The following is a 26,746-nucleotide window of genomic DNA, read 5'->3' as shown; positions in this document are numbered from 1 at the left end:
CCAAATGCTTGGGTTTGTTAAGCTCCAGCATCTTCCTGGGTGGGAGTCTGCAAACCCAAGACGCATTTCTGCATCTCAGCTGTGCCACCAAGTAGTTTTTTTCTTTGTGCCCTGTCTCTGACGCCCCTCTTCCCCAACCTTGTTCTTCAGAGCATTTTGCTGATTCATCTCTTCCCACCACCACCCCATCCCTTCTCTGTGCCGGGCACTGTGTCTACTCCTCCTCTCTATGCCAGAGCTGGGGCAGGGGGGCAGGCGGGACAGTGTGGCCTCCTGAATCTAGATGCTCAGAGTTTGCGAAACAATTTGGGAAAGTCTAGACCCAGAGGGAGGAAGGAATTCAGGAGGCTGTTATAGACAACCGTAGTTTAATCACCAGCTAGTGTGTTAAATCTCACGTCTGTAGTTTGTGTTTTATTTGGATATTGTCTCTGGTGTCCGTTGCCCTAGAAGGGCTCTGATGGTTTGCATCCAGGCTCCTTCAACAGCCACAGGCTCTACACCTTCCCCATCACGTTCTGTCTGGTTCCTTGAAGACATCAGGCACGCTCCTCTTTTTTTTTTTAATGTTTGTTTGCGAGAGAAAGAGAGACAGAGCACAGGCAGGGAAGGGGCAGAGAGAGAGATAGAGACACAGGTCCGAAGCAGGCTCCAGGCTCTGAGCTGCCAGCACAGAGCCAAACTCATGAACTGTGAGATCGTGACTTGAACCAAAGTCGAACACTTAACCAACTGATTGAGCCACCTAGGCGCCCCTCCAGTACTTCTTACGCTACATCCTGGGGCAATAAATGGACTCTCTCTTTAAGGAAAGGTAGCATCAGCAGGTGCTAGCTGACTTTGCAACAGAGTGTACTTGAACTCCAGCCCTGCTTGCAACAGCACCGGCGTACCCTAAAACAGTGGGTCTTCTAGACAAGGCTGGAGGCTAAAAGGGAGGGAGGAACCCACTCCCTGTAAGCATTGGCACATCCTAGCCCTCTGATGGGCTTTTTAGCTGGGATGAGTGTAACTATTCCAGAGGTTTCAAATCTGAATGGAGAGCCCTGCCTTTGATCACTGAAAGAGAAGAGCAGTCAAAAGCTGAGCACTCTTGTCTCTATGCACTTCACGCTGACTGCCAAGTGGCCTCTTCCTGTCCGAGAAAAATAGCTGCACCGGGTGACAGCAGAGAACAGCTGAGCTGGCAGAGCTCGGGTGGGGCTTCAGGCTCAGAGCCTTAAAAACCACCACCCCCTCAACGAGGAGGATGGTTTCTGAGTCCCCCAAGCACTTGCAGGGAGCTCCCACTGGGCCCCGACAGTCCGGCTGAAGAACGTCACTAATCTCCATGCCGACCATCGAACCCAGAGCTTGGGGTTAAACTACGTTCCCAGGTTGCCTCTGTGTGGATGTTGCAGCCAGGAATGGGACCAGGTCCCCGAACTCCAGATCCTGAGCTTTTTCCACTGTTTCCCTCAAGGAGTCACTGGACTATTAATGCGCCGAGGAGGAGAGGGGAATCCGCCCGGGGCTGATTGCACGGAGGCCCTTCCTGAGCGTTGGAGAAATGTCCCCTCTCTCTGTTCCACGTTGCGTCATTGCATTGAGGCAATGCAGTCCTCAGCTCCAATGGGCCTTGACTTTCAGGGGAGATGAAATCTGCCTGGTTGTGGCCTTCTCCACCTTCTGCCCTCCTGATGCCATCTGTCGCTGGGTTCTGCTGACTTCACCACCTGAATCTCACTCCAGCCTGCTCTGCTGTATCCTGCACTTCAGTCGGCCCTGCCCTGCACATCTGTTTGCACACTACACGGGTTGCAGAATGCATCTGATCCTGTGACCACCTGCCGCATAAAGGGACAGGGGTGGAGCCCTTCATGGGGCTTCCCAGCCTCTTCTCACACGACCACCGCCCTGTCCCTCCACGCCAGCCTCACTTCACCGGCTTCCATCCCCGGGCTTCCTTGATCCCCAGACTTTGCACTTGCTGTTCCCTCAGCTGGAATTCTGATCCCATCAGCAGGCATCAGCTCCCAGTCATGTCCCCAAGGACATTTCCCTGCCTTCCAGGGCATGCTGCTCGCCGTGTCACGGTCCTGACGTTACCATTGCCTGAGTGAGGATTCCTTTACTCTGCTCCGCCTCTATTTTGTTCCTGCTGTAGGACATCAGTGCTCGGTACACGGTTGATGGACAGAGGGATACAGGGATCGCTGGGCGTGCGCTGCCCAGCCCAGAAGTTTGCTGCCTTCCATCAGCTGTCCTCGCCCCCAGCCCCCTCCANTCTGATCCCATCAGCAGGCATCAGCTCCCAGTCATGTCCCCAAGGACATTTCCCTGCCTTCCAGGGCATGCTGCTCGCCGTGTCACGGTCCTGACATTACCATTGCCTGAGTGAGGATTCCTTTACTCTGCTCCGCCTCTATTTTGTTCCTGCTCTAGGACATCAGTGCTCGGTACACGGTTGATGGACAGAGGGATACAGGGATCGCTGGGCGTGCGCTGCCCAGCCCAGAAGTTTGCTGCTTTCCTTCACCCGGGGTGTTGGCGTGTGTTTGATCCACGCCGGTGGCTCACAGGACCTCCACCTGTGCTGAGTGCCACAGCGAACCCACAGGTGACCTGCCCGTGTGGGGGAGGGGGCTGCTGGCCCAGTGGCTCGAGCGGACTTGCCCCGGTGACTTTGTGAGCCCCCTGGCAGGTGTTTGGTTCTGGGGCTGAGTGCTTAGCCCTCCCCACCCGCTGCCCCTCCTGGTGTTCAGCAGGGGCCCCACATGCAGCGGCCTGGCCAAGGGACTTTTCTCACACCTCCAGCTTCTAGAACTGGGCCAGGCCGCCTCCATCCTCTGCCAGCTAGCAGCCAGCTTCAGCCACGTTTCCCTTAATGAGGGGCCTGTGCCTTTGAGCATCACGTTATTGCGAGGAGCTGGCGATCTGAGAGCCCTTGGTCTGTAGGCGAAATCGCTGAGTGTTTTTGATCCTGCCGTTTGCCTCCAGAAATGTGTTCTCCCCTCGTGTGGGTTTCCCATTAAAGTCTTCGTCCTTGGTTCTGTGGCCAAGGAAGCCATCCACCCTCCCACACGCTGGGAACCCCGCGCCAGCCTCTGGTTCGTACCCTGCCGTGCCCAGGACCAGTCTGGCCAGTGGCTTCATCATGTTCTGACCAGCGTTCGTGGAGGATGTGCTGGGGCGTTGGGTCTGTGAATAGGACACAGGTTTCAGCAAAGCCTCTTGATTCTGGCTCAGGTCATGATCTCATGGCTCATGAGTTCAAGCCCTGCATTGGGCTCTGCGCTGACAGCACAGAACCTGCTTGAAATTCTGTCTCCTTCTCTCTCTGCCCCTCCCCTGCTCGGGCCCACTCTGTCTCTCTGTCTCTCAAACTTTAAAAAAATCTCCACAATGTGGGTGGGAGGGAAAGATCTGGTTTTGGAGAATAGGATTTAGAAGAGGTCGTGGTAGAATATAGTCCGGTGTCCGTTCCTACCTACATTTAGCAGAGTTCCTGGTATCTGAGGCCACTCAGTAAGACGCTGGCAAAATTATAAAGAGTTATGGAGGGTCGTTGCCTTGCTCTCCTAAAGTGTCTGGATTATATGGTCATTGTTTTCCAACTAGGAATTTGATTCAGCATCACCTGTGGGGTTCTTGAAACATGCCCACACTTGAGCCGCACCCCCAGAGACTCTAATTCCTTGAGTCTGTTAAGGAACAGAGAGGTGGTGGGGCGCCTGGGTGGCTTAGTCGGTTAAGCGTCCGACTTTCGCTTAGGTCATGATCTCGCGGTTCGTGGGGTCGAGCCCCGCATCGGGCTCTGTGCTGACTGCCAGCTCAGAGCCTGGAGCCTGTTTCAGTCTGTGACTCCCTCTCTCTCTGACCCTCCCCTGCTCATGCTGTCTCTCTCTCTCCTAGAAATAAAAACATTAAAAAAAAAAAAAAAGGAACAGAGAGGGAGTCCAGGGACCTGGATGTCTTTAAAGCTCTCAGGCAATTCCAAGTGAACCCCCAACTGAAAACAAATGCACGAGGTGGTGAGGGTCTTTTGGGGGGTTTCCATCAGAGTTGGTTCTGCAACAGTTGCAAATAAGATAAAACTTGAGAAGGAGACCCTCACACGAAATAAGCTTGGGACAGTGTGTGACATGACCCATTTGGAGCTCCACAGTGACATTAGCCCATTGAAGGCTCTGAGAAGGTCTGCTGTATATCCAGCACTTCAGGAGCTAGCATTAGGGAGCCTAGGCTTAGAGACAGGCATTTTATATCAACTTGGGTGTTGAAAGCCACCATTTCTCTTGTGAGCGTGGCTCTCTTTCCAGCCGTGCGTTCTCCTACAGGCAGAGTTTTTGGGAATGCTAAATGCCACCACTGACAAGGCACATCATGCTGCCAGAAAGGTTCCCAGGGGCTGGCATGAAGTTATAAAAGTGGCGTTCTGCTTACAAAAGGCTCTTTATTTCCTTAGTCATTTTCTGCTTGCTGCCTCTGACACGGAAAGACACAACAGTTGGATCTTAGAGAGCTTCCTGATTTCCAGGCTGCTTTCTCTGTGTCTGTGGTCCTGTTTTTCTGACTTCACCTTCCTGGGAGTCACTGATTTGAAGCTAAAGGAGGTAGCTGTCCCTCTGGGGGTGCTGGGGCTTAAGCCAGCTAATGTGCCTCCCCATTAATCTTTTTCTTTTGGTCCTTCTTGGCTGTATTATAAAGAACTGAGGATTTAAAAAAGAATTAACAGAACTGATTGGTAGGGGCACCTGGGTGTCTCAGTCGGTTAAGCGTCTGACTTTGGCTCAGGTCATGACCTCATGGTCCATGGGTTCAAGGCCTGTGTCTGGTTCTGTGCTGACAGCTCAGAGCCTGGAGCCTGCTGCGGATTCTGTGTCTCCCTCTCTCTCTGACCCTCTCCCGCTTAGGCTCTGTCTCTCTTTCCCTCAAAAATAAGTAACTGTTAAAAACAAAAAAATAGAACTGATTGGCTCTGGGTTTCCCTGGCTAGTCCACACCCATTTGGTACTTGGGTTTTAGTCTAAATATTTATTTCCTGCGCTGATGACTTCTTGTTTGTTCACTCAAACCATGACCTTCTCCATCCACGGGACATGATACCTTCGACCTGTTACCTAAGACGGGTGAATGGAATCCTGAGAGCTGCTTGTCTCACAGACAAGGAAGCTCCCCTCGGCCCCTCAACAGCCCAGAACAGAGACTGGGGTACAGACTTACTGCAGCAACAAGGCCACAATGAACCCGAGGCAGCCGGTCTGGGGGCCAGTAGATAGTAGGCACTCGCTTCCAGAAGGCTGTCTGGACTTCCCCTCCCACCTGGACTTTTCCTCACCCCACCCAAGAGAATGATGTAGATACTTCTAGAATCAGCAATGGAATGGGCATATTAGCTAATTTTTCCCACTTCTATCATGGCCCATGAGCCTGTGGAATGTGACCCCTGGCCTCTGTTTCCACAGTTAATGTTTCCTAAGAGATTGTGACAGTTACCTTTGGAGACTGCAGTTTGTTTGTTTATTGGATTCTTTAATCCATCTTGTGTTTATTAAGCATCTGCTCTCACCAGGCACGGTGCCCACATCTAGGGATGGGGCTGTCCCATCTCTCCATGCAGGTGGCTCCTATCATGGGAGAGAGAGGAGGATCCAGGCAAGGATGTCCCAGGGCACACTGGTGCACAGAAGACAGCCTGCACGGTGTACAGGGGAACTATCTTGGTGACTTCAAACATGTGTGTCAGGCCAGGAAACTTCCTAGGATGCACCCTACCTTGGCTTTAATCTCGTGCCTCCATTTGTGGCATTTATTCACATCTTTGTTCCTTCTTCCTTCCCCTTTCATGTGGATTTGATCGTGACCCGATCCAAAGGTTGTGTACCTTACCCCCACGCTGCTCCTTTTACCTCTCCTTTCTCTTCTGCTCTTGGATCCTGTGTGCTGGGAACTGCTTCATGATGACTTATCTTTCAGAAAACCACTTTTCCGTTGATTGGCTTCCCCATCCAGAGACCTGGAGATTTAGAAGCGGGTTCCGGGGTGCAGGCAGACCTGAGTTTTGCGTTCCGGGAGAGTGGTTTTTGCAGCCGCTCAAGCAAGCCTTGGTTTCCTCGTGTCTGCGATGAGATGGTGAGACCGCCCTGCTGTAAGAGCCGTGGGAGTGAAATGAAGGACCCTTAGCACGTTGGCCATCTGACATGGCTGGCCCGGCAAGCAGTGGCTGTCACTGTCATAATTACCAAACAGCTGCACACACTGGCTCCGTCTCCCCTTCTTGGGAGTATTAACCGTGATGTATTGACAGCAATGTTATGAAAGAGAAAGAAGGTCAAGGCCAATTTCAGTAGAGAGCCTGAGGGCTGGAATATCTGTGAGTCAAGTGTGGTACCACCGAGGCCCACAGTGAGCACTTCCCCGGGCACCACCAGTTCCAGGGAAGGGCAGTGGACAAGGACNAGCCGTGGGAGTGAAATGAAGGACCCTTAGCACGTTGGCCATCTGACATGGCTGGCCCGGCAAGCAGTGGCTGTCACTGTCATAATTACCAAACAGCTGCACACACTGGCTCCGTCTCCCCTTCTTGGGAGTATTAACCGTGATTATTGACAGCAATGTTATGAAAGAGAAAGAAGGTCAAGGTCAATTTCAGTAGAGAGCCTGAGCCTGAGGGCTGGAATATCTGTGAGTCAAGTGTGGTACCACCGAGGCCCACAGTGAGCACTTCCCCGGGCACCACCAGTTCCAGGGAAGGGCAGTGGACAAGGACTTGTGCCCCCGACCCCCTGACCTGTCTGGCCTTGGGTATCGCCTTGGGAAAAGCTCCAGCAGCAGCTCCCAGGAGCTCAGCCTTCCCACCCAGTCACTTCCCAGCTCCATTTAGCACGTCTGCTCACACACAGGCCTCACACAAGTCCTCCCTCCACCTTGAGGGCTCTCTCTCTCACGTAGCCAAGGAGTACTTCCATTACATTAATGATCATCATGCCCATCGAGCGCTTACCTCTGTGTCAGGAGCCCTGGGCCACATGCCATGCAGGCACGGGTCTCATTTAATCTCTGCAGCCATCCATGGGACGCAGTGGTGTGCTCCGGACGTAGACCTTCTCAGTCTGGAAGGTGGAATTCAGATCCCGGCAACCTGGCTCCTTAAACTGGATCCTTGTTTTATACAGCCTCACTGAGTCAGACTTTTCTGCAGTACAGGAGTCTGCAAGCCTTTCTTCCTCTCACTTCTTTCCCTCCTGTCCTGTCCTTCTCCACCTCAAAAAAAAAAAAAAAAAAAAAAAGCCTCAGCCCTGAGTTTTTTTTCCCCAGCCCCAATTATTATTTCTAAGCATTAAGCTGCACCTTCGATCACTGGGGACGGTCTGCGTGCTCAGTGCTCTAACAAGGAGCAGCGTCTCTGAAAACCAGAACCAGATTAGCACCCTGGTTATGAGCACGTTCTGTGACGGCAGGTGCCAAGGTTGGAGTTTCTGCTGTGCGTCCCTAGCCCTTGGAGCCACTCTCTGCCTCAGTTTCCTTATCTGTAAATGGAGGCTGTTCCTCACCCCCAAGATCCTAGGTTTGTTGTAAGGATTATATGATGCGATGTGGAAGCAGTTAGAACGGTGCTTGGCACCCAGGCAACAGAGCATCCATCCACATACCTTCTCCAAACCTGCCTTTTTCTCTCCTGGAGGACCTACAGGCTTTCAAGAAATCTCAATCCTACAGGAGTGTCTTTCAAAAACAGCAGTGGAAAACCCATCTTCCCTGGAGAACTCTCCTCTGGTGCTGTTTGCAGCTCCGTACCAGCCTGCTGGTGATAGTACCCAGCTCCCGATGATAGGTGAAGTCTTCCCCAGCTGGTGAGGCTGCCTCCCACCCCGGCTCCCAGCCTCTGAGGCTAAGTCAGTAGGTGGGAAGTAATGGGCTAAGGGGCACCAGGGGTTTTCAGTGGCCTGGTGTGGCCTTGGTTCATTAGTTTCTATTTGTCTAGGCCACCTCATTAGCTACTGCCTCCTCGGAAGGTTAGAACTTTATGGGTTTAACAACCCATTTGAATGAAGAAAGCTTGAAATACTGGGATGGCCCTAGGATCAAGCTAATTAATACTCTTTTTCAAATTGGGTCTTTGGAGGGTAGGCTGAACCTTTGAAAAGTAATCTTTTGAGAGGGTTACAAGACTTCGCAGTAAAACCCTTGGATGGAAAGAAGAACCTGGGAGCAAAATAGCTTAATGCAAGAAGAATCTGTCATTTCTGGCAGTGAATCAGCTTGGTAGTGGGGGAAAAAAAGAATGTTCTTCATGCAAATAAGGTCCACTGAGGCTTCTCTGGGCCTTCAGTCAGATGATCCTCAAACTTAATGATTTTCACATCTGATTCAATGTGAAATTAGTCATTAGATATTAAGACAAAAGCAGGCAGTCCCTCCTGTCTCAACAAAGAATCTTTCCCACTGAAGTGGAATTATCTCCAGAATAATTAAAATGGTTGCTGAAGTATGAAAACATTCCATTAACTGGAGTTTCCTTTGTTGAGAGGTGCCCTCTCCTTTCCCCAAAGAAATTGCGATGGCCACGACCAAGGACAAGGAGATACCAAGACCCAAACAATGTGATCAAAATGAAATCCTGCTTGGCATCCTGTCTGAGCCAGAGAACAGAGTTCCCAGTTCGAGGATGCTGGTGATTTCAGCTCTGTGGTGGACGGTCTGCACCCTAACAAAGGAGATGAAGCCTGCAGTGAAATCACGGCAGATGATTGTTTTCCTGGAATGTCCCCAACCTGCCTATTGATGGTTGGCAATGTTTTCCAGAGTTTAGATATCTTAATTACAAAAGAACACAATGATCGGGAGACAGTGTTTTTATCTGCCAAAGATAAGCAGCTGGGGGCTTTCATATTCGCTCATTACGAGGCGCGCTGTGGTCGCTTGACATGATCATACCTCTCTACAGCATGAAGCTTGGTGTTCTGTGCCACGGTCAACCAGTCCCTCATCAGGGACACATTACCCCCATCCCAGTGTGCCACACACCATAGCACATCAGCCTTCACTTCTTAGCAGTAATTTATGATGATGGACATCCAACGGGCTTTTATACATGAGGACAGATAGCTAATTACCCTCTGTTTACACCCAATGGATTCATCTTCTATATTTGTTTAGCAGCCTACGTTCTTAAATATTACAGTCAACATTCCTTTAAATATTTGTACAATTCTTAAAGAATAATGTGTAACCAAGGAAAATTTCTCAACGTTTAAACACAGATTTTAAGCGTAGACACTAGACATTAATCTGGAATGACATTTCTAAAAAAGTCAGATTATCTGAAATGTTTGAAACCCTGCAAAAAGAAACAAAACACATGGAAAGGCCAGTGCCTTTGGAAAAAAAAAAAAAAGGTGTAAATGAGTGAATATTATAGATTTAAAGTTTCTGAGTGTGTGTGTGTGTGTGTGCACGTTCTTGTACATGGTTACACCATCCAAGAGTTGCCTTCTTAAGGCTTTAGTAAATTTTATGAGAAACTACTGCAGAAAAGCAAAGGCCACCAGCCCTGGTCATTTTTTTAGCTAGAATGTAGGACTGAGTTGCTCAGCCCACAGTGATTCTGAGTGTCTAGTCATCTGATTCCATTCCCATAAGAGCATTCTTTTTATTATGCCAAAGGATCTTTTAAAAAATTTTAATATTCATTTTTGAGAGAGAGAGAGAGACAGTGTGAGCAGGAGAGGAACAGAGAGAGAGGGAGACACAGAATCCAAAGTAGGCTCCAGGCTCTAAGCTGTCAGCACAGAGCCTGATGTGGGACTCGAACCCACAAACCGCGAGATCATGACCTGAGCTGAAGTCGGACACTTAACTGACTGAGCCACCCAGGTGCCCCATGTCAAAGAATCTTTAAATCCTTCTCTGTACGTTTTCACTTTTGAAGCTTGGTATCTTCCATGGAAATGATAAATTTTAAGCTGTGTGTATCTGCCACTTCCTGACCCATTGTTCTGTCATGTTGATATATTGAGCTTGTCTGTTAACATTATTAAAAACTTATGTAGCCCCTATTATTATTTTATTCTAATTAGTTGGGCCATTTAGAGGTTTCATCTCCGAGGAGATGAAATTGAGTCTGTGTAATTAGCTCTCTTCTTTAGGACAGGTGGCTAATTCATCACCTTGGGATGCGGTGGTAGACTCCTGGCTCACCTGTTTATTTTGTGTGACCATGAACACTGATTGGTTCTTCCTAGACTTAGAATAATACTTGCTTCATCTGGGACTCAATTTTATCTTTTCTGTTTACACAGGTGGAAACATGTATACTATGTGCCAAATACTCTATATCATTAACACAGCAGGACAGAGTTTCCCAGACTCCACTGGCATACCACTTTTATAATTTTTTTGCTTTATCTGCTGACCACCTGTACCATTATTTACTTAAGACGTATCTCTAAATAGCTATAAATCTACTTATTTTAACCTGGCAACATTTTAAGCTCTGAGAGCCACGAAACCACACATTTGATATACCAGTTACATTTCAGGTGACTTTTTCGTAAGGACACAGTAAAATAATGGCATAAATTTTGAAGCCACAGGGTTGGGTTGTCCCTGTACCTGCAGCACCCCCTTGCATCCCGCCAGGATACGTCATCGTACCACAGTTGAGGAGATCTGGTAGAAGGCCAAATACCAAGGATTCTAATTGCTGGAAATAATCCAAATAATACGATTGCATTCAAAGGATTTAAAAAAGAGCAACAACAACGAATCTCACATTTTTTAAAGCACCCACGTAGGGAATTTTAAGTGGTTTACGAAACCGCTTACCTTGAAAAATATAGAGCGTAATAAAATAAGATTGAAATTAATGACCTCAGTAAGACCTGCCTTCTGACTCTGGTGGTGGTAATATGGTGCATAAGCCACCACATGCTCTTGCCTACCATCAGTTCTCACCTGAGTCCTGGGCACCAGGCTGGGCAGGCAGCTTCTTCTAGGTGGGACTGGATGATGAGAAAAAGCTACCTGAGGGTGAAGGGACATATGTAGCAAAGTTCGGGGGGCAGAGCATCTCTGAAGAGGCAGAAGACCTTAGTGCATAGCCTAGCATGGGGAGGGCCTGCTTGAGGCAAGAAAGACTGGGAGCAGGCAGGCTGGACTGGAGGGAGAAAGGGGTGTAGCAGGAAGGGTCATCAGATTGCTGAGACGCAGATATGGGCCATCAGGGAGTTTTGAGCAGGATGGTAATTTGAGTTGATCCTACTGGCTACCATTTAAGGAATGATTATGTCAGATCAGATCAAAAGTCAAGACACAATTGGTCTTGACCCCGGTTGGGCTGCTCTCGGAGTTGTCCATGTGAGAACTCATGGAAGCTTTTTCCAAGGAGTTAGCCATAGACCTGCTGGAAAGAGGTAGGGTTTGACTCAGCATATATATGTATGTTTATATAAGCATAGAATTCCATTTCTTTCTTGAAACTTCTCAAGATTGAACATTTATATACATATATATATTTTTGAGACAGAGAGTGAGTGAGCAAGAGAGAGCATGCACATCCCAAGCAGGCTCCATGCTCTGCACAAAGCCAGATGCGAAGCTTGGTCTCACAATCATGACATCATGACCTAAGCTGAAATCAAGAGTCAGACACTCAACCAACTGAGCCACCCAGGCACCCCAAGATTGAATATCTTTTCTTAACATACATAAATAGTTACAAATATTATCCTAGGTCTATTGATATATATGCTTAGATTTACTGATGTAACATAATCAAAACACTTACAATTTATAATATATAATTATTTTCCTTCCTTTGAGAAACAAACCCCAAATTCTTTTTGGAGGGGGGGGAATGGAAGTAATTTGTCATTGCTTATAAAATACCTTACTGTTTCCAGTAAACCAAGAAAAGGTGTGGTATCATCTCCCTTGTTGTAGTCGTTCTGAGTTTAAATGGCTAAATATCAGCCTGTATTTTGAAGCAAGACTTTTCAGAGTCGTCGGTGACTTGCAGGTGCTAGATTTCAGTCTGAGCTATTGGGTGACACCCGCTACTGTTTACTGAGATGCGCAGAAAGCATGTCAAGAAGGGACGTTGGGGGCCCAAGAACCGGTGGTGCAGCATTGACCATGGTCCTCTGCTTGTCTCTCTCTGCAGTGATCCCGAAGGTCACCAAGCACCTGCTCTCCAACCCCGTGTTCACCTGCATCATCCTGGCCGCCTGCATGGAGATTGCAGTGGTGGCTGGCTTCGCTGCCTTCCTGGGGAAGTACCTAGAGCAGCAGTTTAACCTCACCACCTCTTCTGCCAACCAGCTGCTCGGTGAGTCCGCCTCTTCATCCCCCGGGGAGGGCAGAGGGCTGCCGTCATGCACATAACACTGTCAGGTTCACCGAGGTCCACCAAAGAAAGAGCCCAGACTCTGCTGTTCCTTTAGCAGCAGTATTCATGGGCTCTGTATGCAGAAGGCATTTCAAAGTATATTCTTGGGGTCAGATTTGCCAAAAGGATATGATGATAAAGATATAGATGTAAATACATAAAATATAAAATGTATGAAGGAAGCCTTGTGACAGGCTAGGAGGTCAGTAGATTAGTGGGAACTGCAGAATTTGGGAGAAGAGAGGATGGAGAGGGGAGTCAAGATGTATCCTGAAAGGTTACAAGGCTTTGGCCAGGCATATAAAAAAAAGTAGGAATATTCTTGGCGGCATGAAACCCACAGTCAGAAAATATAGAAGTTGGAGGCCACGTACGCCCTTCCTGATCCCTGCCCATGGCAGACAAAATTCATGCGTCATCGTATCCCTTCTTCCCAAGTGCAAGCGTGGCCTTCCCATCCTTCTCAGTAGTAGCCTATAGGGATGCGTTCCATTGTTTGGAGTTGGCCAAGGTATGGAAAACCAATTTACCCTCAGGGGAAGAGCATTACTAAGGGGAAATTAGGAAAGTGGCCTTTTCACAACTGACAAGGGAGACGGGAGAGTTAAGAAGGACTCGCAGGTGTTTGGCTCAGACAGCTGGTGGTACCATTTTTGAAACTTGGAAACCTCAGAGAAGAATCAGATCCATGGGGAAGATTAGGAGATCACTTTTCAAGCTGCCGAGCGCAAGATGCCCGTGATGTATCAACACAGCAACCCGGACTCAGCGGGGGCTCCAGAAGGAAACCCGGGTGAGGAATAGAGGTTTGGTTGCATCGGTGTATGGATGTTTGGAGGACACCAGAGTGAACATTATGTGATGAGAAAGTGGAGACATAGAGACAAAGGGTGAGAGACCAACTATGAGGAAAGAGAGGAGTCTGAGGGGGAGTCGCAGAGAAATCCACAGGGCATGGGAGTCCAGGAAGAGATGATTCCAAGAAGGAAGCCATTAGCTTCCTTCCATTAGCTGCAACAACCAGGACGCCCTTCTGCCTGTGTCAGAGCTCAGAGCTGCGTCCGACAAGTGGCCGTGAGGAGACCGTCCTCTGTGTGGAGAGCAGCCCACGAGAGGTAAGGCACAGTCTGCGACCACAGAACACTTTCCCACAGCTCAGGGGTGGAGCAGAGGAGAAGTGGCCCTAGCAGGTGGGCCGTCGAGGGGATCAGAGTCAAGGGGATTGGTGGAGATGGTGCATTGCCAGGAAGCGTGTGCAGGTTGCTAAGCACAGGGAAAAGAGCCAGCACAAGGGAGTTTGCAGGACAAGAGAGGGATGTGGACCGATAGCCCCGACGGAAAGACTCATAAGCATGAGTGTGGCCACTGAGAATCCGGCCAGGACAGCCCTGCGTTTGAGAGAGATCTCTAGCCATACGAATAACCTTCTCTGGTAAGTAGAGGCGTCCAATCATCTGCTGAGGGGAACGGTCTTCTTCAGCACTCACTGTGTCTTTGCCTAATAGCCAATAAACAAATGCAAAGGTGCTAAGCCGCCATGAGTCATCAGGAAAACACATTAAAACCACGCTGAGACACCACTGTGCATCCACCGGACTGATAGCACCGAATGTTGGTGAGGATGTGGAGCAACTAGAACTCTCGCGTGTGGCTGTTGGAAGTGCTCAGTAGTGCGAGCACTTGGGACAGCTCCTGGGCAGTGCCCGGTGAAGCATATTTTTACACTGGAATCCGTCCGTTCCACTTCTGGGCATGTTCCCACCGGAAATGAATGGTGAAGTCCATTCCTTTGGATATGCATATGTGACAGCGTTCCGAGCAGCCTTGTGCATAACAGCCCCAACTGGACTCAGCCCAGATGTCTGTCGACAGAAGGATGAGTAAATAAATCACGGACTGCTCATGCAGAGTCTTCGCACAGCATGAGGAAGCAAGCATTTTCATACCTGTCTCCGTGTGGATAAATCTGACAGAGTCGAAAGGCGTCAGGCATCAAAGAGTACATTTGTATGAGTTCAAAAGAGGAAAAGTTAATTAAAATGATGGAGGCCTTGATGATGGGTACTGTCTTTCCAGGAAAGGGAGGAGGGCAGCCACCGGGAGCTTCCTGAGCTGCTGGAAATGTTTTAAGCTTGATCTGAGCCGTGGTTACAGAGGTGGATACAGATGCAGGAAATCATCGGCTGTTCCTGTAAGCTCTGTGCACTTCCCAGGACATAATGTATCTCAACTAAAAAATATATATGAAAAGCCTACTACAGTGATGGTGCTGGGTCATAGCACGTCTTCTTGGGGGCTGCTAGGGTTGCACAAGCCTTATTTTTTTCTTTTCTTTACTTTTTTTTTTTTTTTTTTTTTTTTACTAATAACGGTTTACCATCCACTTTGGCATTAAGTGTCACTTCCACACATAGTGGCAAAATGCAGGCAGCCCTTTAGTTTCTGCCTGACAGAGATAGGTACAGTGGATCTCTTTATAATTAAAGTTGTAACTTCTTCATTATAACCTCGGGTGTCTCTGGTTTTGCCCTCTGNCCGATGCGGGGCTCGAACCCACGAACCATGAGATCATGACCTGAGCCGAAGTCAGATGCTTATCCAACTGAGCCACTACGGTTCTTATGCTCTGTTTGCATTTGCATGGTTGCTGGGTTGGGGCTGTGTTCTATTTCAGAACAGACTCCTAAGGTCTCTATTGACAAACAAATCAATAGTCTTCAGGGCAGAAGGTCAAAACAACAATCTCGCCTTCTTGCACCTGTGTCCTTCCCAGTGACTCTGTCTGTCAGAGTGCTTGGCAGGGGAGGACCTTCCTCTGCCATGCGGAGAGGCCACCTGCTGGCCCATCTGTCAGTCCGTCTGTCCGACAGTCCACGCAGCGTGGGTGCTCTCTCCCTGTGTCCTGCTCAGAGCCTCACTCTAATCAGCACGGATCCTGGAGGGCTGGCAGTGGGGACAGAGAGATACTCAGAGCACCAGGCAAGGCCCGCATCAGAAAGTGCTTGGCTTCTGCAGACCCAGGGGATGGGCCCCCATGCAGTCATCCCTGGGTGTTTGTGCCTGAATCTGTGCCACCCTTGAAGCCATCAACAAATGGGACGGAGTCCCGAAAAGAGCTACATAGATGATTAAGGCGCTGATGGCATGGATTTATGCGTGAAGATTAAAAGGACTCAATCTGCATAGGTTAACGTAATGAGGATAGAGTTTCGGGGAAGTTCTGATAACTGAATGCTAAGGCGGCCGGCACACACATCAGGGAGGAAGAGAGGAGGCTGATGATGGCTGGGAGGAAAGGCGCTGAAAGCCTGTTATTGCCATAGTTACCATCATCACCAGGTGACGCTCCCTGCGGTCTCCGCTAGGAAATGAAACAAAGCACAGGCCTGCTCTCTGGGCGTGGGCATGGCCTCCCAGTGCTATTCACACGGATCCAACCTGCCCACCATTGCATTCATCCTGAACATAAGCCTTGAGTGTCCGCTCGGTGCTCGGCACCGTGCCAGTCACAGGGGATGGTGTGGACTGAGCAGGATGGGGAAGGTTCTCGGGCTCAGGGAAGCTGCATTTGGGGAGGGGGAGAGTGAATAAGTAACAACAGAACTGAAGATGAATGAAGCGTCTTCAGACAGTGGGGAGAGCCAAGAAGACAATAAAACAGGGTGAGGAATGATAGGGAGACCCCTGGGTAGAGAATAGGACCATTCTAGAAGGCATGGGCTGGGAAGGCATCTCTGAAGGGAGTACGGAGTGTGCCAAGGGGAGACACAGTTCAAGAATGTTCCAGGACCGGGATCAGCAAGTGCAAGGCCTGGGGGAACCTGAATGGGCACGGTCCATCCCAGGGAGAGAAAGGAAGAACAGTGGGCATGGGGTGAGCAGAGAGAGGCACATGGGGGCTTGATCATGAAGGTCATTTCTATACCAAGAACAAGGGGAAACCAAGTTGATAGTCAAAGAACATCAGATAATGCAGAGATCTTTGTTTTATTTAAATATGACTTGAGCTATTTTCTCTTAGAGCTCAGCCTTCCTGATTATGTTTTTCTTACCCTAATGTTAAGATTAATTTGCATTCCCTTAGCACATACCAGCTGGTTGATGTAGTCGATTGACCTAGAGGTCTGTTGATTGGCAAGGAGGAGGCAGCCTGCCCTGGGAAATTGGCCATGTGCAATCTACATGGTGGATAAATGACACACGGTAATTTAAAGCTGAGTTTTAGATGAAGCAAATCAGAACAAAGCAAAAACCCAAACAGGAGATTGGAACCCTAGGATCCTTCGGTCCTTCTAAAATTCCACGAGTCTCTGAGAATTAGAAATAACAGGTTTATGGTCCTGCTGCTTTGCAGATAGCTCTGTTTATAAGAGAGGGGGAAGCTTTTATGCCAGTTACTCCCCAAGAGTTACAAAATCTATTGATTTGATTGATGCTACTTCCCGAGGAGTCAGCCGGTTAAAACGCCCATCTCCACGGGCTGGTGAGTCCTGGGACCTTTGTTTAAACAGCCGCCAGACCCTTCCGTGAAGCCCTCCTCGGCTAATGAGAAAAGGGGAGAAAATCCCCAAAGGATCTTGAGTCCCCTTTTCCCACATCATCTCAAAAATGCACAGAGAAGCACATCAGTGCTCCGTGATCTTTACTTCCCTAAAACGCGTGTGCCTGGTCCCAGTCTGTCTGCCTTTGTCTCTTGGCTGCTCCCACACCAGCCGTGTCTTTCCCATGAGGGTACCTCACTCAGCACGATAGGGGTATGTACTTGGACTCCTACTAACTGAGTGTTTACGTGTGTGTGTCCCCCAGTTTTCTGTGGGCTCCCGGAGGGCAGAAGTAAGGACCTTTGTGGAGACCTGGGGGTGGGGGGAGAAAATGGTGCTGCCTTGAGACCACACCCGAAATCGGTCTGGGCGGGGCTCAGCCCCCAGCCTGGCACTATCGCCTGTTGCACTGACTGGCCCTGGTTCCTTGCTAACATCCCGGGTCCTCTGTTCTCCCAGGGATGACTGCAATCCCATGTGCCTGTCTGGGGATCTTCTTGGGCGGCCTCCTGGTGAAGAAGCTCAGTCTTTCCGCCCTCGGGGCCATCCGGATGGCCATGCTCGTCAACCTGGTGTCCACAGCTTGCTACGTCTCCTTCCTCTTCCTGGGCTGTGACACGGGCCCCGTGGCTGGGGTTACTGTTCCCTATGGAAACACGTAAGTCCCGCAGATGTCTGTTTGCGCCCCTGCCTGCCCTGGGGGGTGGGTAGCTGGCTGCTTCCTCGGTGGTCGGGTGACAGAACCAGCTTTGTCCTTGGTTACCGTCAGTGGAGGGTCCGATGATCTTCTGTGCATCTCCCTCCCGGTGCCAGAGAATCCACGTGGACCCTGTGGGTGGAGAGAGCAAGGCCGTTCCACTCCACAGCTGTGTCCCAGGGTGGCCTGGAACCCGCCCCGAGGTGGGGGGGGGGGACCATCCTCTCTTCACTCCCCACAGTACTCCTACCATGTTGAGCATTTGACTTTAGGAGCAATTAGAGATGATACAGAAAAACTTTATTTTAAAATTCATCTTAAGGGTGCCTGGGTGGCTCTGTCGGATAGGCGTCCGACTCTTGACTTCAGCACAGGTCATGATCTCAAGGTCCGTGGGTTCGAGTCTCTTGTCGAGCTCTGTGCCGTCAGCGCAGGGCCTGCTTGAGATTTCTCTCTCTCCCTCTTTCTCTCTGCCTCTTCCCCACTCGTTCGCACCGTCTCTCTCTCTCTCAAAGTAAATAAATAAAAACTTCTTAAAAATTCAGCCTAAAATGAAAGACAGACTAGATTTCAACCATTCCTGAAATTATCCGAAGCTATCATTAGTGTCCCTTAGTAACTATAAGGTCTCATCCGCCGGAGGTATTGATAAGTATGGGAGGGAGAAGGAGGTGGGGAATAAAAGGAGAAAAGAAGGACAAGTGAAGGAAGTTAATTCTTACGGGACACTTTTTTTCTAGTTATTATCCCAAGACTTTGACCTAGAATCCAAAGAATTGCCCCAGAGGGAATTAGGGAGAGTCCAGCATCCCTAGCTGTCCTCCTTCCTGTGTGAGACTCTGAAGCTGCTTGGGGGTCAGTCTGGAGCATCAAGGGTGCAGCAGAATTAGCCTGCAGGATACCAGTTCCTCCTCACACCAGTCTCCTCCTCCAAGCAGGCCATCAGGCTTTCTCCTGAAGTCCTGTTTCTAGAAGATACAGGCACCCGCAGGGTCAAGCAGGCTGAATGCAAGAACACAGGTGGAGGCAGCTGTCTGTATATTCACGCATGGTCCAGGCAGTCGTGTGCCCCTCCATTCCCCTTTACGACCACCGTGGCCTCTTCTGCCCGCCGCCCCCCCCAGACCTGTTTCCTCCCTCTCCCAAATATGGCACCTCCTGGCTTGTGCATGCCATAAATAACAGCTTTTGGAGAGAAAGACCGCCAGCCTTAAACTGTGCCAGCTCTCAAGCTGTAAACTTGTAGCGGTTCAAAGCATAGGGTCATACGATAATGAAGTTCTTCTTCATTAAAAAAAATTAAAAAAAAAAAAAAAGCTCAGGGACTACAATCCAACTGCTAACGGTCCCCAGATTGGGAGAGCTCCAGGACCCCCTCCCCCTTTCCCATGAACAAGGTAGGTATATTTGATCAGGTGACTCAGCCTGGCTCTGCCTCAGTTTCTCTCTATCAACCCTGTGGGGTTACCCGGAGAATAAGTGAAATATAATCCGTGCGGTACTGTGAATAGCGCCTGCCACATAAATTGTCAGATATCACCGTCATCATCGTTACTATGAAGTGTTCTGGACCCTGGGAGGCTCAGCTGAAAATAACGGGCCTAGAACGAGACGCTGCCTCTCTCACGGAGCTAACAACGCCCACTCCGCCCTTTTCCTCTTTGCAGTCAGCATGCTCTGGGGAATTGTGCCTTTAATGGTACAAAAGGAAATTTAAAATAACTTGTGTTCTTTTTCTCCGGAAGTTGAATCACACAGACAATAGTTTTTGAAGCCAGGCTAGTTGAGGCGGTGTTAAGCATCAGGAGGGTATGCCTGCTGGGGAGGGATGAAAGAGACCTCAGCACTGCCCCGAGGTGGGGAGAAGTCTGTGTTGGGCTCAGCCTGGCGGAGGTGCTGGGTCAGGGAAGGAGGCAACAGGGGCTGAGCTGTAGTGATCGTGAGCAGCATCTTGGAGGAGAGGCCAGCTGAGATAAGAAGAGGCTTCTGCCTCTGGGCAGAGGAAGCTCACAGCTTAGCACCACTGCCTCGGCTCAGCTCCCAGAGGTGGCGCTGGGCAGGTCCTTGTGGGACAGGGAGGGGGAGATCCTAGGAGCAGAAAGCAGGAGTGCCAGGTGACTCATCACAGCAAAGGACCCAGCGATCCAACTGAAATTGACCTTCCTCTGATGGGATTCCATGTTTCTGTTCTTTTCCAGCTCAGCGCCTGGCTCGGCTCTGGACCCCTACTCGCCCTGCAATAAAAATTGTGAATGCCAAACCGATTCCTTCACGCCCGTGTGTGGGGCAGATGGCATCACCTACCTGTCTGCCTGCTTCGCTGGCTGCAACAGCACGGTATTGGTGATTTTCTGACGGGAGGGGATGGGGCGGGAGACTCAGGCAGCCCAAGTAGCTTAAAAGCCGTGGTCAGGGGCAGGAGTGGGCGACCACACATGTTCCATATTTTATATACCTGCACCGCGACTGTTTCTCAGACTCCATCGCAATCTAGTAGAGGACCCTCTGTCAGTAGGATGCGTAGACTGTCCAGTCGGTCAGCCTTTCCTGCTAAGTCAAATAGGTTTCCAGAAAGTGTCACAGAGCAACAGAAAGTTAAAAAAAAATTCAAAGGAAGCTGTAGATATGGAGCCAGAGAAAAAGATTATGGTTCAAGGCACTCACAGAGGGTGTCCGTGGAATAACCTGACTCTACTGGTAATGAGCTCCCCATCACCAGAAGTATGTAAAGGAAGACTAGAATACCATTGATCAGAGAAGATAGATGTCTTCGAAACCTGAGACTCTCTGACACTAATTCAACCTCTTCCTTACTCGGTTCTCTTTGCCTTTTTATTCTCAACAATATACCTCCCACCTTTTCCCATCCACCCTCTAAGCTTTTTTTTTTTTTTTTTTTTTTAATCCGTCCTTCTCAGTATGAATTTTCCAGTTGGCCATCAGCCTGCAGTTTTCCATGTTCCCTGCATGAAAACCTGATGCTAACGGACTGGTCACCAAGTCATGCTGGTCCCACGTTCCAGGTGTCTCTCACACCTGCCTGTCTTCTGCATCCACAACACCACTGGCCTGGTGCTAGCCCTCCTGGTCTCTCCCTTGGACAAGTGTGGCAGTTGCCCGACTGTCCTCACTGCTCAGGGTGGCCCCCTTCTGGCCCATCTTCTACACTGCAGCCAAAATGATTTCTGCAGTACGGCAAAGGACCCCATGGAACGCTACCCTGTCACCTGTAGGTTAAGATCTAGGCAATACTTACCTGCCAGGGGAGATACCGTGATCAAGATCTAGGCACTGAACTGCCTTTGTAGGGGTCTTCCGCACATGTCTGTCTTCAGCCATTCTCTTCCGCTCTACTTCCTTTTAGTTTGTATTCAGCTTCCCCCACACCACGTATGTCTGTTCACACTTCTCTCCCCATTTGCCTACTCAACTGCCAATACACTACTCGAATTCCCCCTTCTCTGTGAAAACATCCCTTCCCTTCTTTAGCTTTGGTGTTCTTGTTTCTGTGGTTCTCTGTCCCTGTCTCTACGGCATGGTCCTCTCTCATTTCACCGCAGCGATCTGCTAAAAGCATTTGCCACCTGCTCTGATCTGCGAGTGTCCCCAAGGAGGACTGTCATCCAGAAGTGCTCTGTAAATGTTCAGGAATGCACGGATGAGGGGAAGTCTGAGCAAAAGCCTTGGGGGGCTGCTTTAGAAGAATTTAGAGTTGCAATTATTTGTTTCTTTTCCTTCTCACATCCTGTATCTTTTGGGAGCAGCAGTTTCTCTGAAGGAGGAGAAGTCGATCACTTATTTTCATCTCCAAAGATTTCATTTTTCTTTGCTCTTAACATTTAGATTCCTGGCCAGTTATTAACATTTTTCTATTGAGAAAATAAATCACTCTGGTGGAAGGGGGGAGTGGTGGTGGGGAGAAACTGATTTTTTTAAATTAGGTGATAAAGCAATTTCTTTATGTGCCTGGAAATACATTTTCAAAATGGATGGGGCCTTGTGAGTGGTTAAAATAAAAGTACAAGCTGTTCTTTTTCATGACAACAACTTTGTTAACATTTTAATATCCCAGAAGTTATTTAAATCAGCTTTGGTCTGTCCTGCTTTGGGAATTAAATGGACTCCGTATCCTGAGACCAAATAGATCTCTATTTCAGAGCATTCACTGACCAAAAAAAAAAAAATTGTCTTAAAAATTGGATTTCCCTTGATCTTGCATGTACATGAGTCTTATTGACGAAGAGCCTAAGCAGGCCGGTGACTGTTTCCAGCTGCTGAAACAGCATTCTGGGATGCAATTATTGTACAGTGAGCCTCTCTGCTTCCCTCTGGATCTGTCGTTCCTTCTCCAGACACCTGCCTTTTCTTCACATTGCTGGAGGCCTCCTGGCATCTGCTGGGGTGCAGGCGAATCAGAGAGGCTCTCCTCCCGCGATTACGAGTGAGAGATTGAGACAGCCCCGGGCCCCAGGACTGGATGGGAGTACCATTTCTCCTCCAGGGAGGCAGATCTCGCGATACCCGGCCTTCCAGCAGGTGACTGAGACCACGCCTATCCCAAAAAGGGGCCCTTGGGACAACCTTGCCTGAAAAACAACCATAACCGGACATCGCAACAGCAGCAAACTTTTTCAAGAGCCTGCGTGGGCCAGGCAACAGGCCTTCCGCATGTCACTCATGGTCCATGACGGCTTGGCCTAGAGTCAAAGAAATCTCAGGCCACCATCCAAAAATGAGCAGAAAGCAATTTCAATCTTTTAAATCTCTGCTGCAGTGTTTTGAGAGCATGCCAAATGGTGGATTATATTCCTGGTACATTCGCTCCCTCCTTCGTTCCCTCTTCCTGCCTCCGAGCTCTCAAAAAAGCTTTTCCACAAACTGAAGGCTTCCTCATCCGTCTTCCCAATTTCCCTCTTTTTTCTTATTATTCCTTCACCGTCTGCTGGAGTCCTCTAGCTTTCCAGGTGTGAGTACAGCCGTTCTGATACCTGCACCCCCAGCCCTGTGGGTATTATCTCCTCGATCCTCACGGCAGTCTGCGGAGGGGGGTGTTATTTTTACTCCCTGATTGCAGACGAGTCACTTGCCCCAGCTCACGCAGAGCATGGTGGTGTTGGCGTTAGAATGTAGATGGGTCTGACCCCAAACCCAGTGTCTTCCTCTCACTCTGTGACTTTGCTCTTTAGGATGCTTACCTTCTTCCTCCTTGAAAGGACTTCTTCATGCATGCGTGCGCTCTACACCCAGGACACTGTCTTCACAGGCTGCCCCTACTGCCTCTGAAGCCTCAACCTCCCCACTTCTCCCGCCTGTTGAGGAATGACCTGCTATGTTGGACTTCATGGGGTTCCCCGCGACACACCCAGCTCTCCCTTACCTCCAGGCCTTTGCACATGCTGCTCCTTTTATACCTCTGGGCCTTTACACGTGCTGCTCCTTGTATACTTCCGGGCCTTTGCACATGCTGCTCCTTGTATACCTCTGGGCCTTTGCACATGCTGCTCCTTGTATACTTCCAGGCCTTTGCACATGCTGCTCCTTTTATACCTCCTGGCCTTTGCACATGCTGCTCCTTTTATACCTCCTGGCCTTTGCACATGCTGCTCCTTGTATATCTCCGGGCCTTTACACATGCTGCTCCTTGTATACCTCCGGGCCTTTGCACATGCTGCTCCTTGTATACTTCCGGGTCTTTGCACATGCTGCTCCTTGTATACTTCCGGGCCTTTGCACATGCTGCTCCTTGTATACCTCCGGGCCTTTGCACGTGCTGCTCCTTGTATACCTCCGGGCCTTTGCACATGCTGCTCCTTGTATACTTCCGGGCCTTTGCACATGCTGCTCCTTGTATACTTCCGGGCCTTTGCACATGCTGCTCCTTGTATACCTCTGGGCCTTTGCACATGCTGCTCCTTGTATACTTCCAGGCCTTTGCACATGCTGCTCCTTTTATACCTCCTGGCCTTTGCACATGCTGCTCCTTTTATACCTCCTGGCCTTTGCACATGCTGCTCCTTGTATATCTCCGGGCCTTTACACATGCTGCTCCTTGTATACCTCCGGGCCTTTGCACATGCTGCTCCTTATATACTTCCGGGTCTTTGCACGTGCTGCTCCTTGTATACTTCCGGGTCTTTGCACATGCTGTTCCTTTTATACCTCCTGGCCTTTGCACATGCTGCTCCTGGTTTGCCTCTGTGCCGTTACTCATGCTGCTCCTTTTATCAAGGAGGGTCTTCCCTTAAGCCCTTCAGATGCACAATAGTTCTTTATCTGCAGCTGAGAAGCCTCCTCCCCGCTCATCACTTCTTCCAGGGCTGCATTAGAACCTTGTCCTGATGTCCTCCTGAGTCCTCCGGCACTTGCTCTGTCCTGCAAGGTCAGACCCTCCCTCCCCGGTTGAACAGCTTGTTTACTCCTGCCTCTCTCTCACTGGGCTCCAGCGTCCAGCGATGGGGTTGGGGTTTTCTTGTGGACCCTTGCATTTCCAATGCCAGCCATGGCTCTGGCCCCAGGCTTCCTGAACACCTGGCTGGAGGCCCCGTGCTGTCCCCAGGGAGCCACGGGCGAGAATACTACTCCCTTGAATAGCATTTGGCAGCCAGTAGAATGGCTGGTACGGATCTCCATACTAAAGCCCCAGTCCTTGGTATGTCCCGTTCACCTGTAACTTTCGTCAGAACCCGTGAAAATTTTCTGTAATTTCCATTAAATGTGACTACGTCACCAATCACACAATTCTGATTATAGGGAAACCTGGTTAGCATTGGTGGCTTGCTGGTACTAGACTTTCCTTGCTGCCCTGGCTTAGCTTTTGTGTTTTATTTTCCTATGTCCTATCTCCTTGAGAGATCGCAATGGGCGTTTCCGGGATCGCGTTAAATGTACATTGCTCATTCATCTCCTTGCATCGGACTAGGAGGGGCTGACAGAAAAGAGCGTGTGTTAATTTCGTAAGCTTCCTTTGGCTTGAATATATTGTCCAGATTGTTTCTGGACCTTTCACTCTCAGAAGTAATTATTCCAACAGAAGGCGGGTTGGTGTGCTGCTGGAAGTCATATCCTTTTGATGTACTGAATAATTGACTCAAACAAAGGCTTGTATCAGCCACCAGTAGAACGTTGGAAGTCAATACAAGTCCAGCACAGCAGTTTGTAGGCCGCTAATGAGAGATCACTAATCTGTCCACCCCCCAAGCAGGCAACAGATAGGTGTCGAGCACCTATTTGAGCAGAGCCCTGAGCCAGTTCTGTGCAGGGGGAGGGACGGGGAGCCCACTGTGGACGCATGCAGGTAGTTTATTGTTGACCATCATGGATCTCAGCCCTGCTTGCCTATTAGGATCACTTGAGAGCTTTTAAAATATGAAGCCTGAACCTCATCCTTAGAAACTCTGATTTCCTTACTGTGGGATAGGATCCAGGTATCCGTATCTTTTTAAAGCACCCCTCCCCTAAATGTTTCTGGTACATAACAGAGGTTGAGAACCATCGTTCTGCTGTAGAGCATCTCCACCTCGGCCCTGCTGACGTTTGGGGATGTGTCTGTCTTTTCAGTAGCATCCCTGAGCTCCGCGCACCAGATGCCAATAGCAACACCCACTCATTTGTGAAACTGGCAATGTCTCCAGATATTTCCACAGGTTGTGGCTGGGGGCAGAAGCCCCCACAGTGGAGAACCACTGCTCTAGGAGAGGGGTGGGTTCCTATGTTCTTATCTTTCAAGAAACCGTGTCCAAGCTGACAATGAGCATCCAGCCTTCGACGTCCTTTTCCTTCTCACCTTTGTGTGTTCAAGCACTCGGGAAACTGAGCAGGAGACTAGGGGTGCTATATCTGCATAGTACAGAAGAAGCAAACAGTGTAGACACCCTCGCTGCCCTCCAGATGTGCTTACTGTGGCCTGAACCATCATTTCAATGGTCTGTGCATTTCCTAACAAATCTGGATTCTTGGCCTCTCTGTAAAAGTTGGACGAGAACTGACTTGGCCAAGGCAGCCTCACAGGGCAGCAACTGTGGCTGAAGCTGAGAAATGGTCAAACCCACAATAAGGCATTTGATCTCCTCTTAGCCATAGTCTCCCCCACTGGCTACCCCTTACACCTGCACCAGTTTTCTTACCTGTTTCCTGTCTTGCCCTCAAAGGTTTGGAGTTTGCAAGCCGTCTCCTAGAGCCTGGCCCCATTTGTTGATTTCAAAGTCCGTACTCATTCAGGCGATGGCTTGTCAGAAGACGCAACTGTTCTGAAATAAAGCCCAATGAGGGCATTACCACCTGAAACCCTAATATATCTCAGGCCCTAGACTAGACACTAGAAACAGAGCTGGGGGGGAGGGGTGCCTGGCAGGCTCAGTAGAAGAGCATGTGATTTAGATCTGGGGGTGTGAGTTCAAGCTCCCATGTTGAATGTAAATTTACTTATTTAAAAATAAGTAAATGAGATACCTGGGTGCTTGTTTCGTTAGGTGTCCATCTTTGGCTCAAGTCATGGTCTCGCGGTCATCTTTGGCTCAAGTCATGGTCTCGTGGTCTAGGAGTTCGAGCCCCATGTCGGGCTCTGTGCTGACAGCTCAGAGCCTGGCCCCTGCTTCGGATTCTGTGTCTCCCTCTCTCTCTGCCCCTCCCCTTCTCACTTGCGCTCGCTCCCTCTTTCTCCCTCTCTCTCTCTCTCTCAAAAATAATCATTAATTTAAAAAAAATAAAACAAAAAGAAATCGAGTTGGAAAGGCAGGAGCTTATGTTTACTGTGAGATGAGATATAACGTATCGATAGAATTATATAGAAAGGAACACCCACGAGCAACAGCTAACCTATTAAGTGAAACGAGCATATTATAAAACAATATACAGATTATGATCCCTTTTAGTAAAGAAAGGGAAAAATCTAAATATTTGTGTATCGTTACATGGAAAGATCTCTACAGAAGATATACCACCAGCTGCTCACAGAACATTACCTCTGGCTAGAGGCTGAAACATTAATTTTCATGTTTCCTTCACATTTTCTGCAAACTCCTAAATTATCCACAATGAGCGTGCATCCCTTTTTCAATAAGGAAACAAAACTTTTTTTTTTATTATTATTATTAAAATAACCTGACAGTCAAGGATGGGTGGTTGAATGCTAAGAGGGAT

At 49.2% G+C, this 26,746-nt stretch overlaps 1 protein-coding gene across 1 annotated transcript in view; it reads left to right on the top strand.

Moving 5' to 3' along the window:
* Positions 1-26,746, top strand: part of SLCO3A1 (solute carrier organic anion transporter family member 3A1) — a 244,776-nt gene that overhangs the window by 177,727 nt on the left and 40,303 nt on the right. The window contains exons 4-6 of the mRNA XM_077774251.1: positions 12,146-12,310; positions 17,371-17,569; positions 19,807-19,945. Of these exons, the coding sequence (XP_077630377.1) occupies positions 12,146-12,310; positions 17,371-17,569; positions 19,807-19,945 (503 nt within the window). The remainder of the gene's footprint in view (positions 1-12,145; positions 12,311-17,370; positions 17,570-19,806; positions 19,946-26,746) is intronic.

This window comes from Crocuta crocuta, unplaced genomic scaffold (genome assembly GCF_008692635.1).
Source record: "Crocuta crocuta isolate KB4526 unplaced genomic scaffold, BGI_CrCroc_1.0 scaffold7, whole genome shotgun sequence".
NCBI lineage: Eukaryota > Metazoa > Chordata > Mammalia > Carnivora > Hyaenidae > Crocuta > Crocuta crocuta.
Note: the sequence above shows the minus strand (reverse complement) of the source record. Positions and strands in the feature narration are given on the sequence as shown.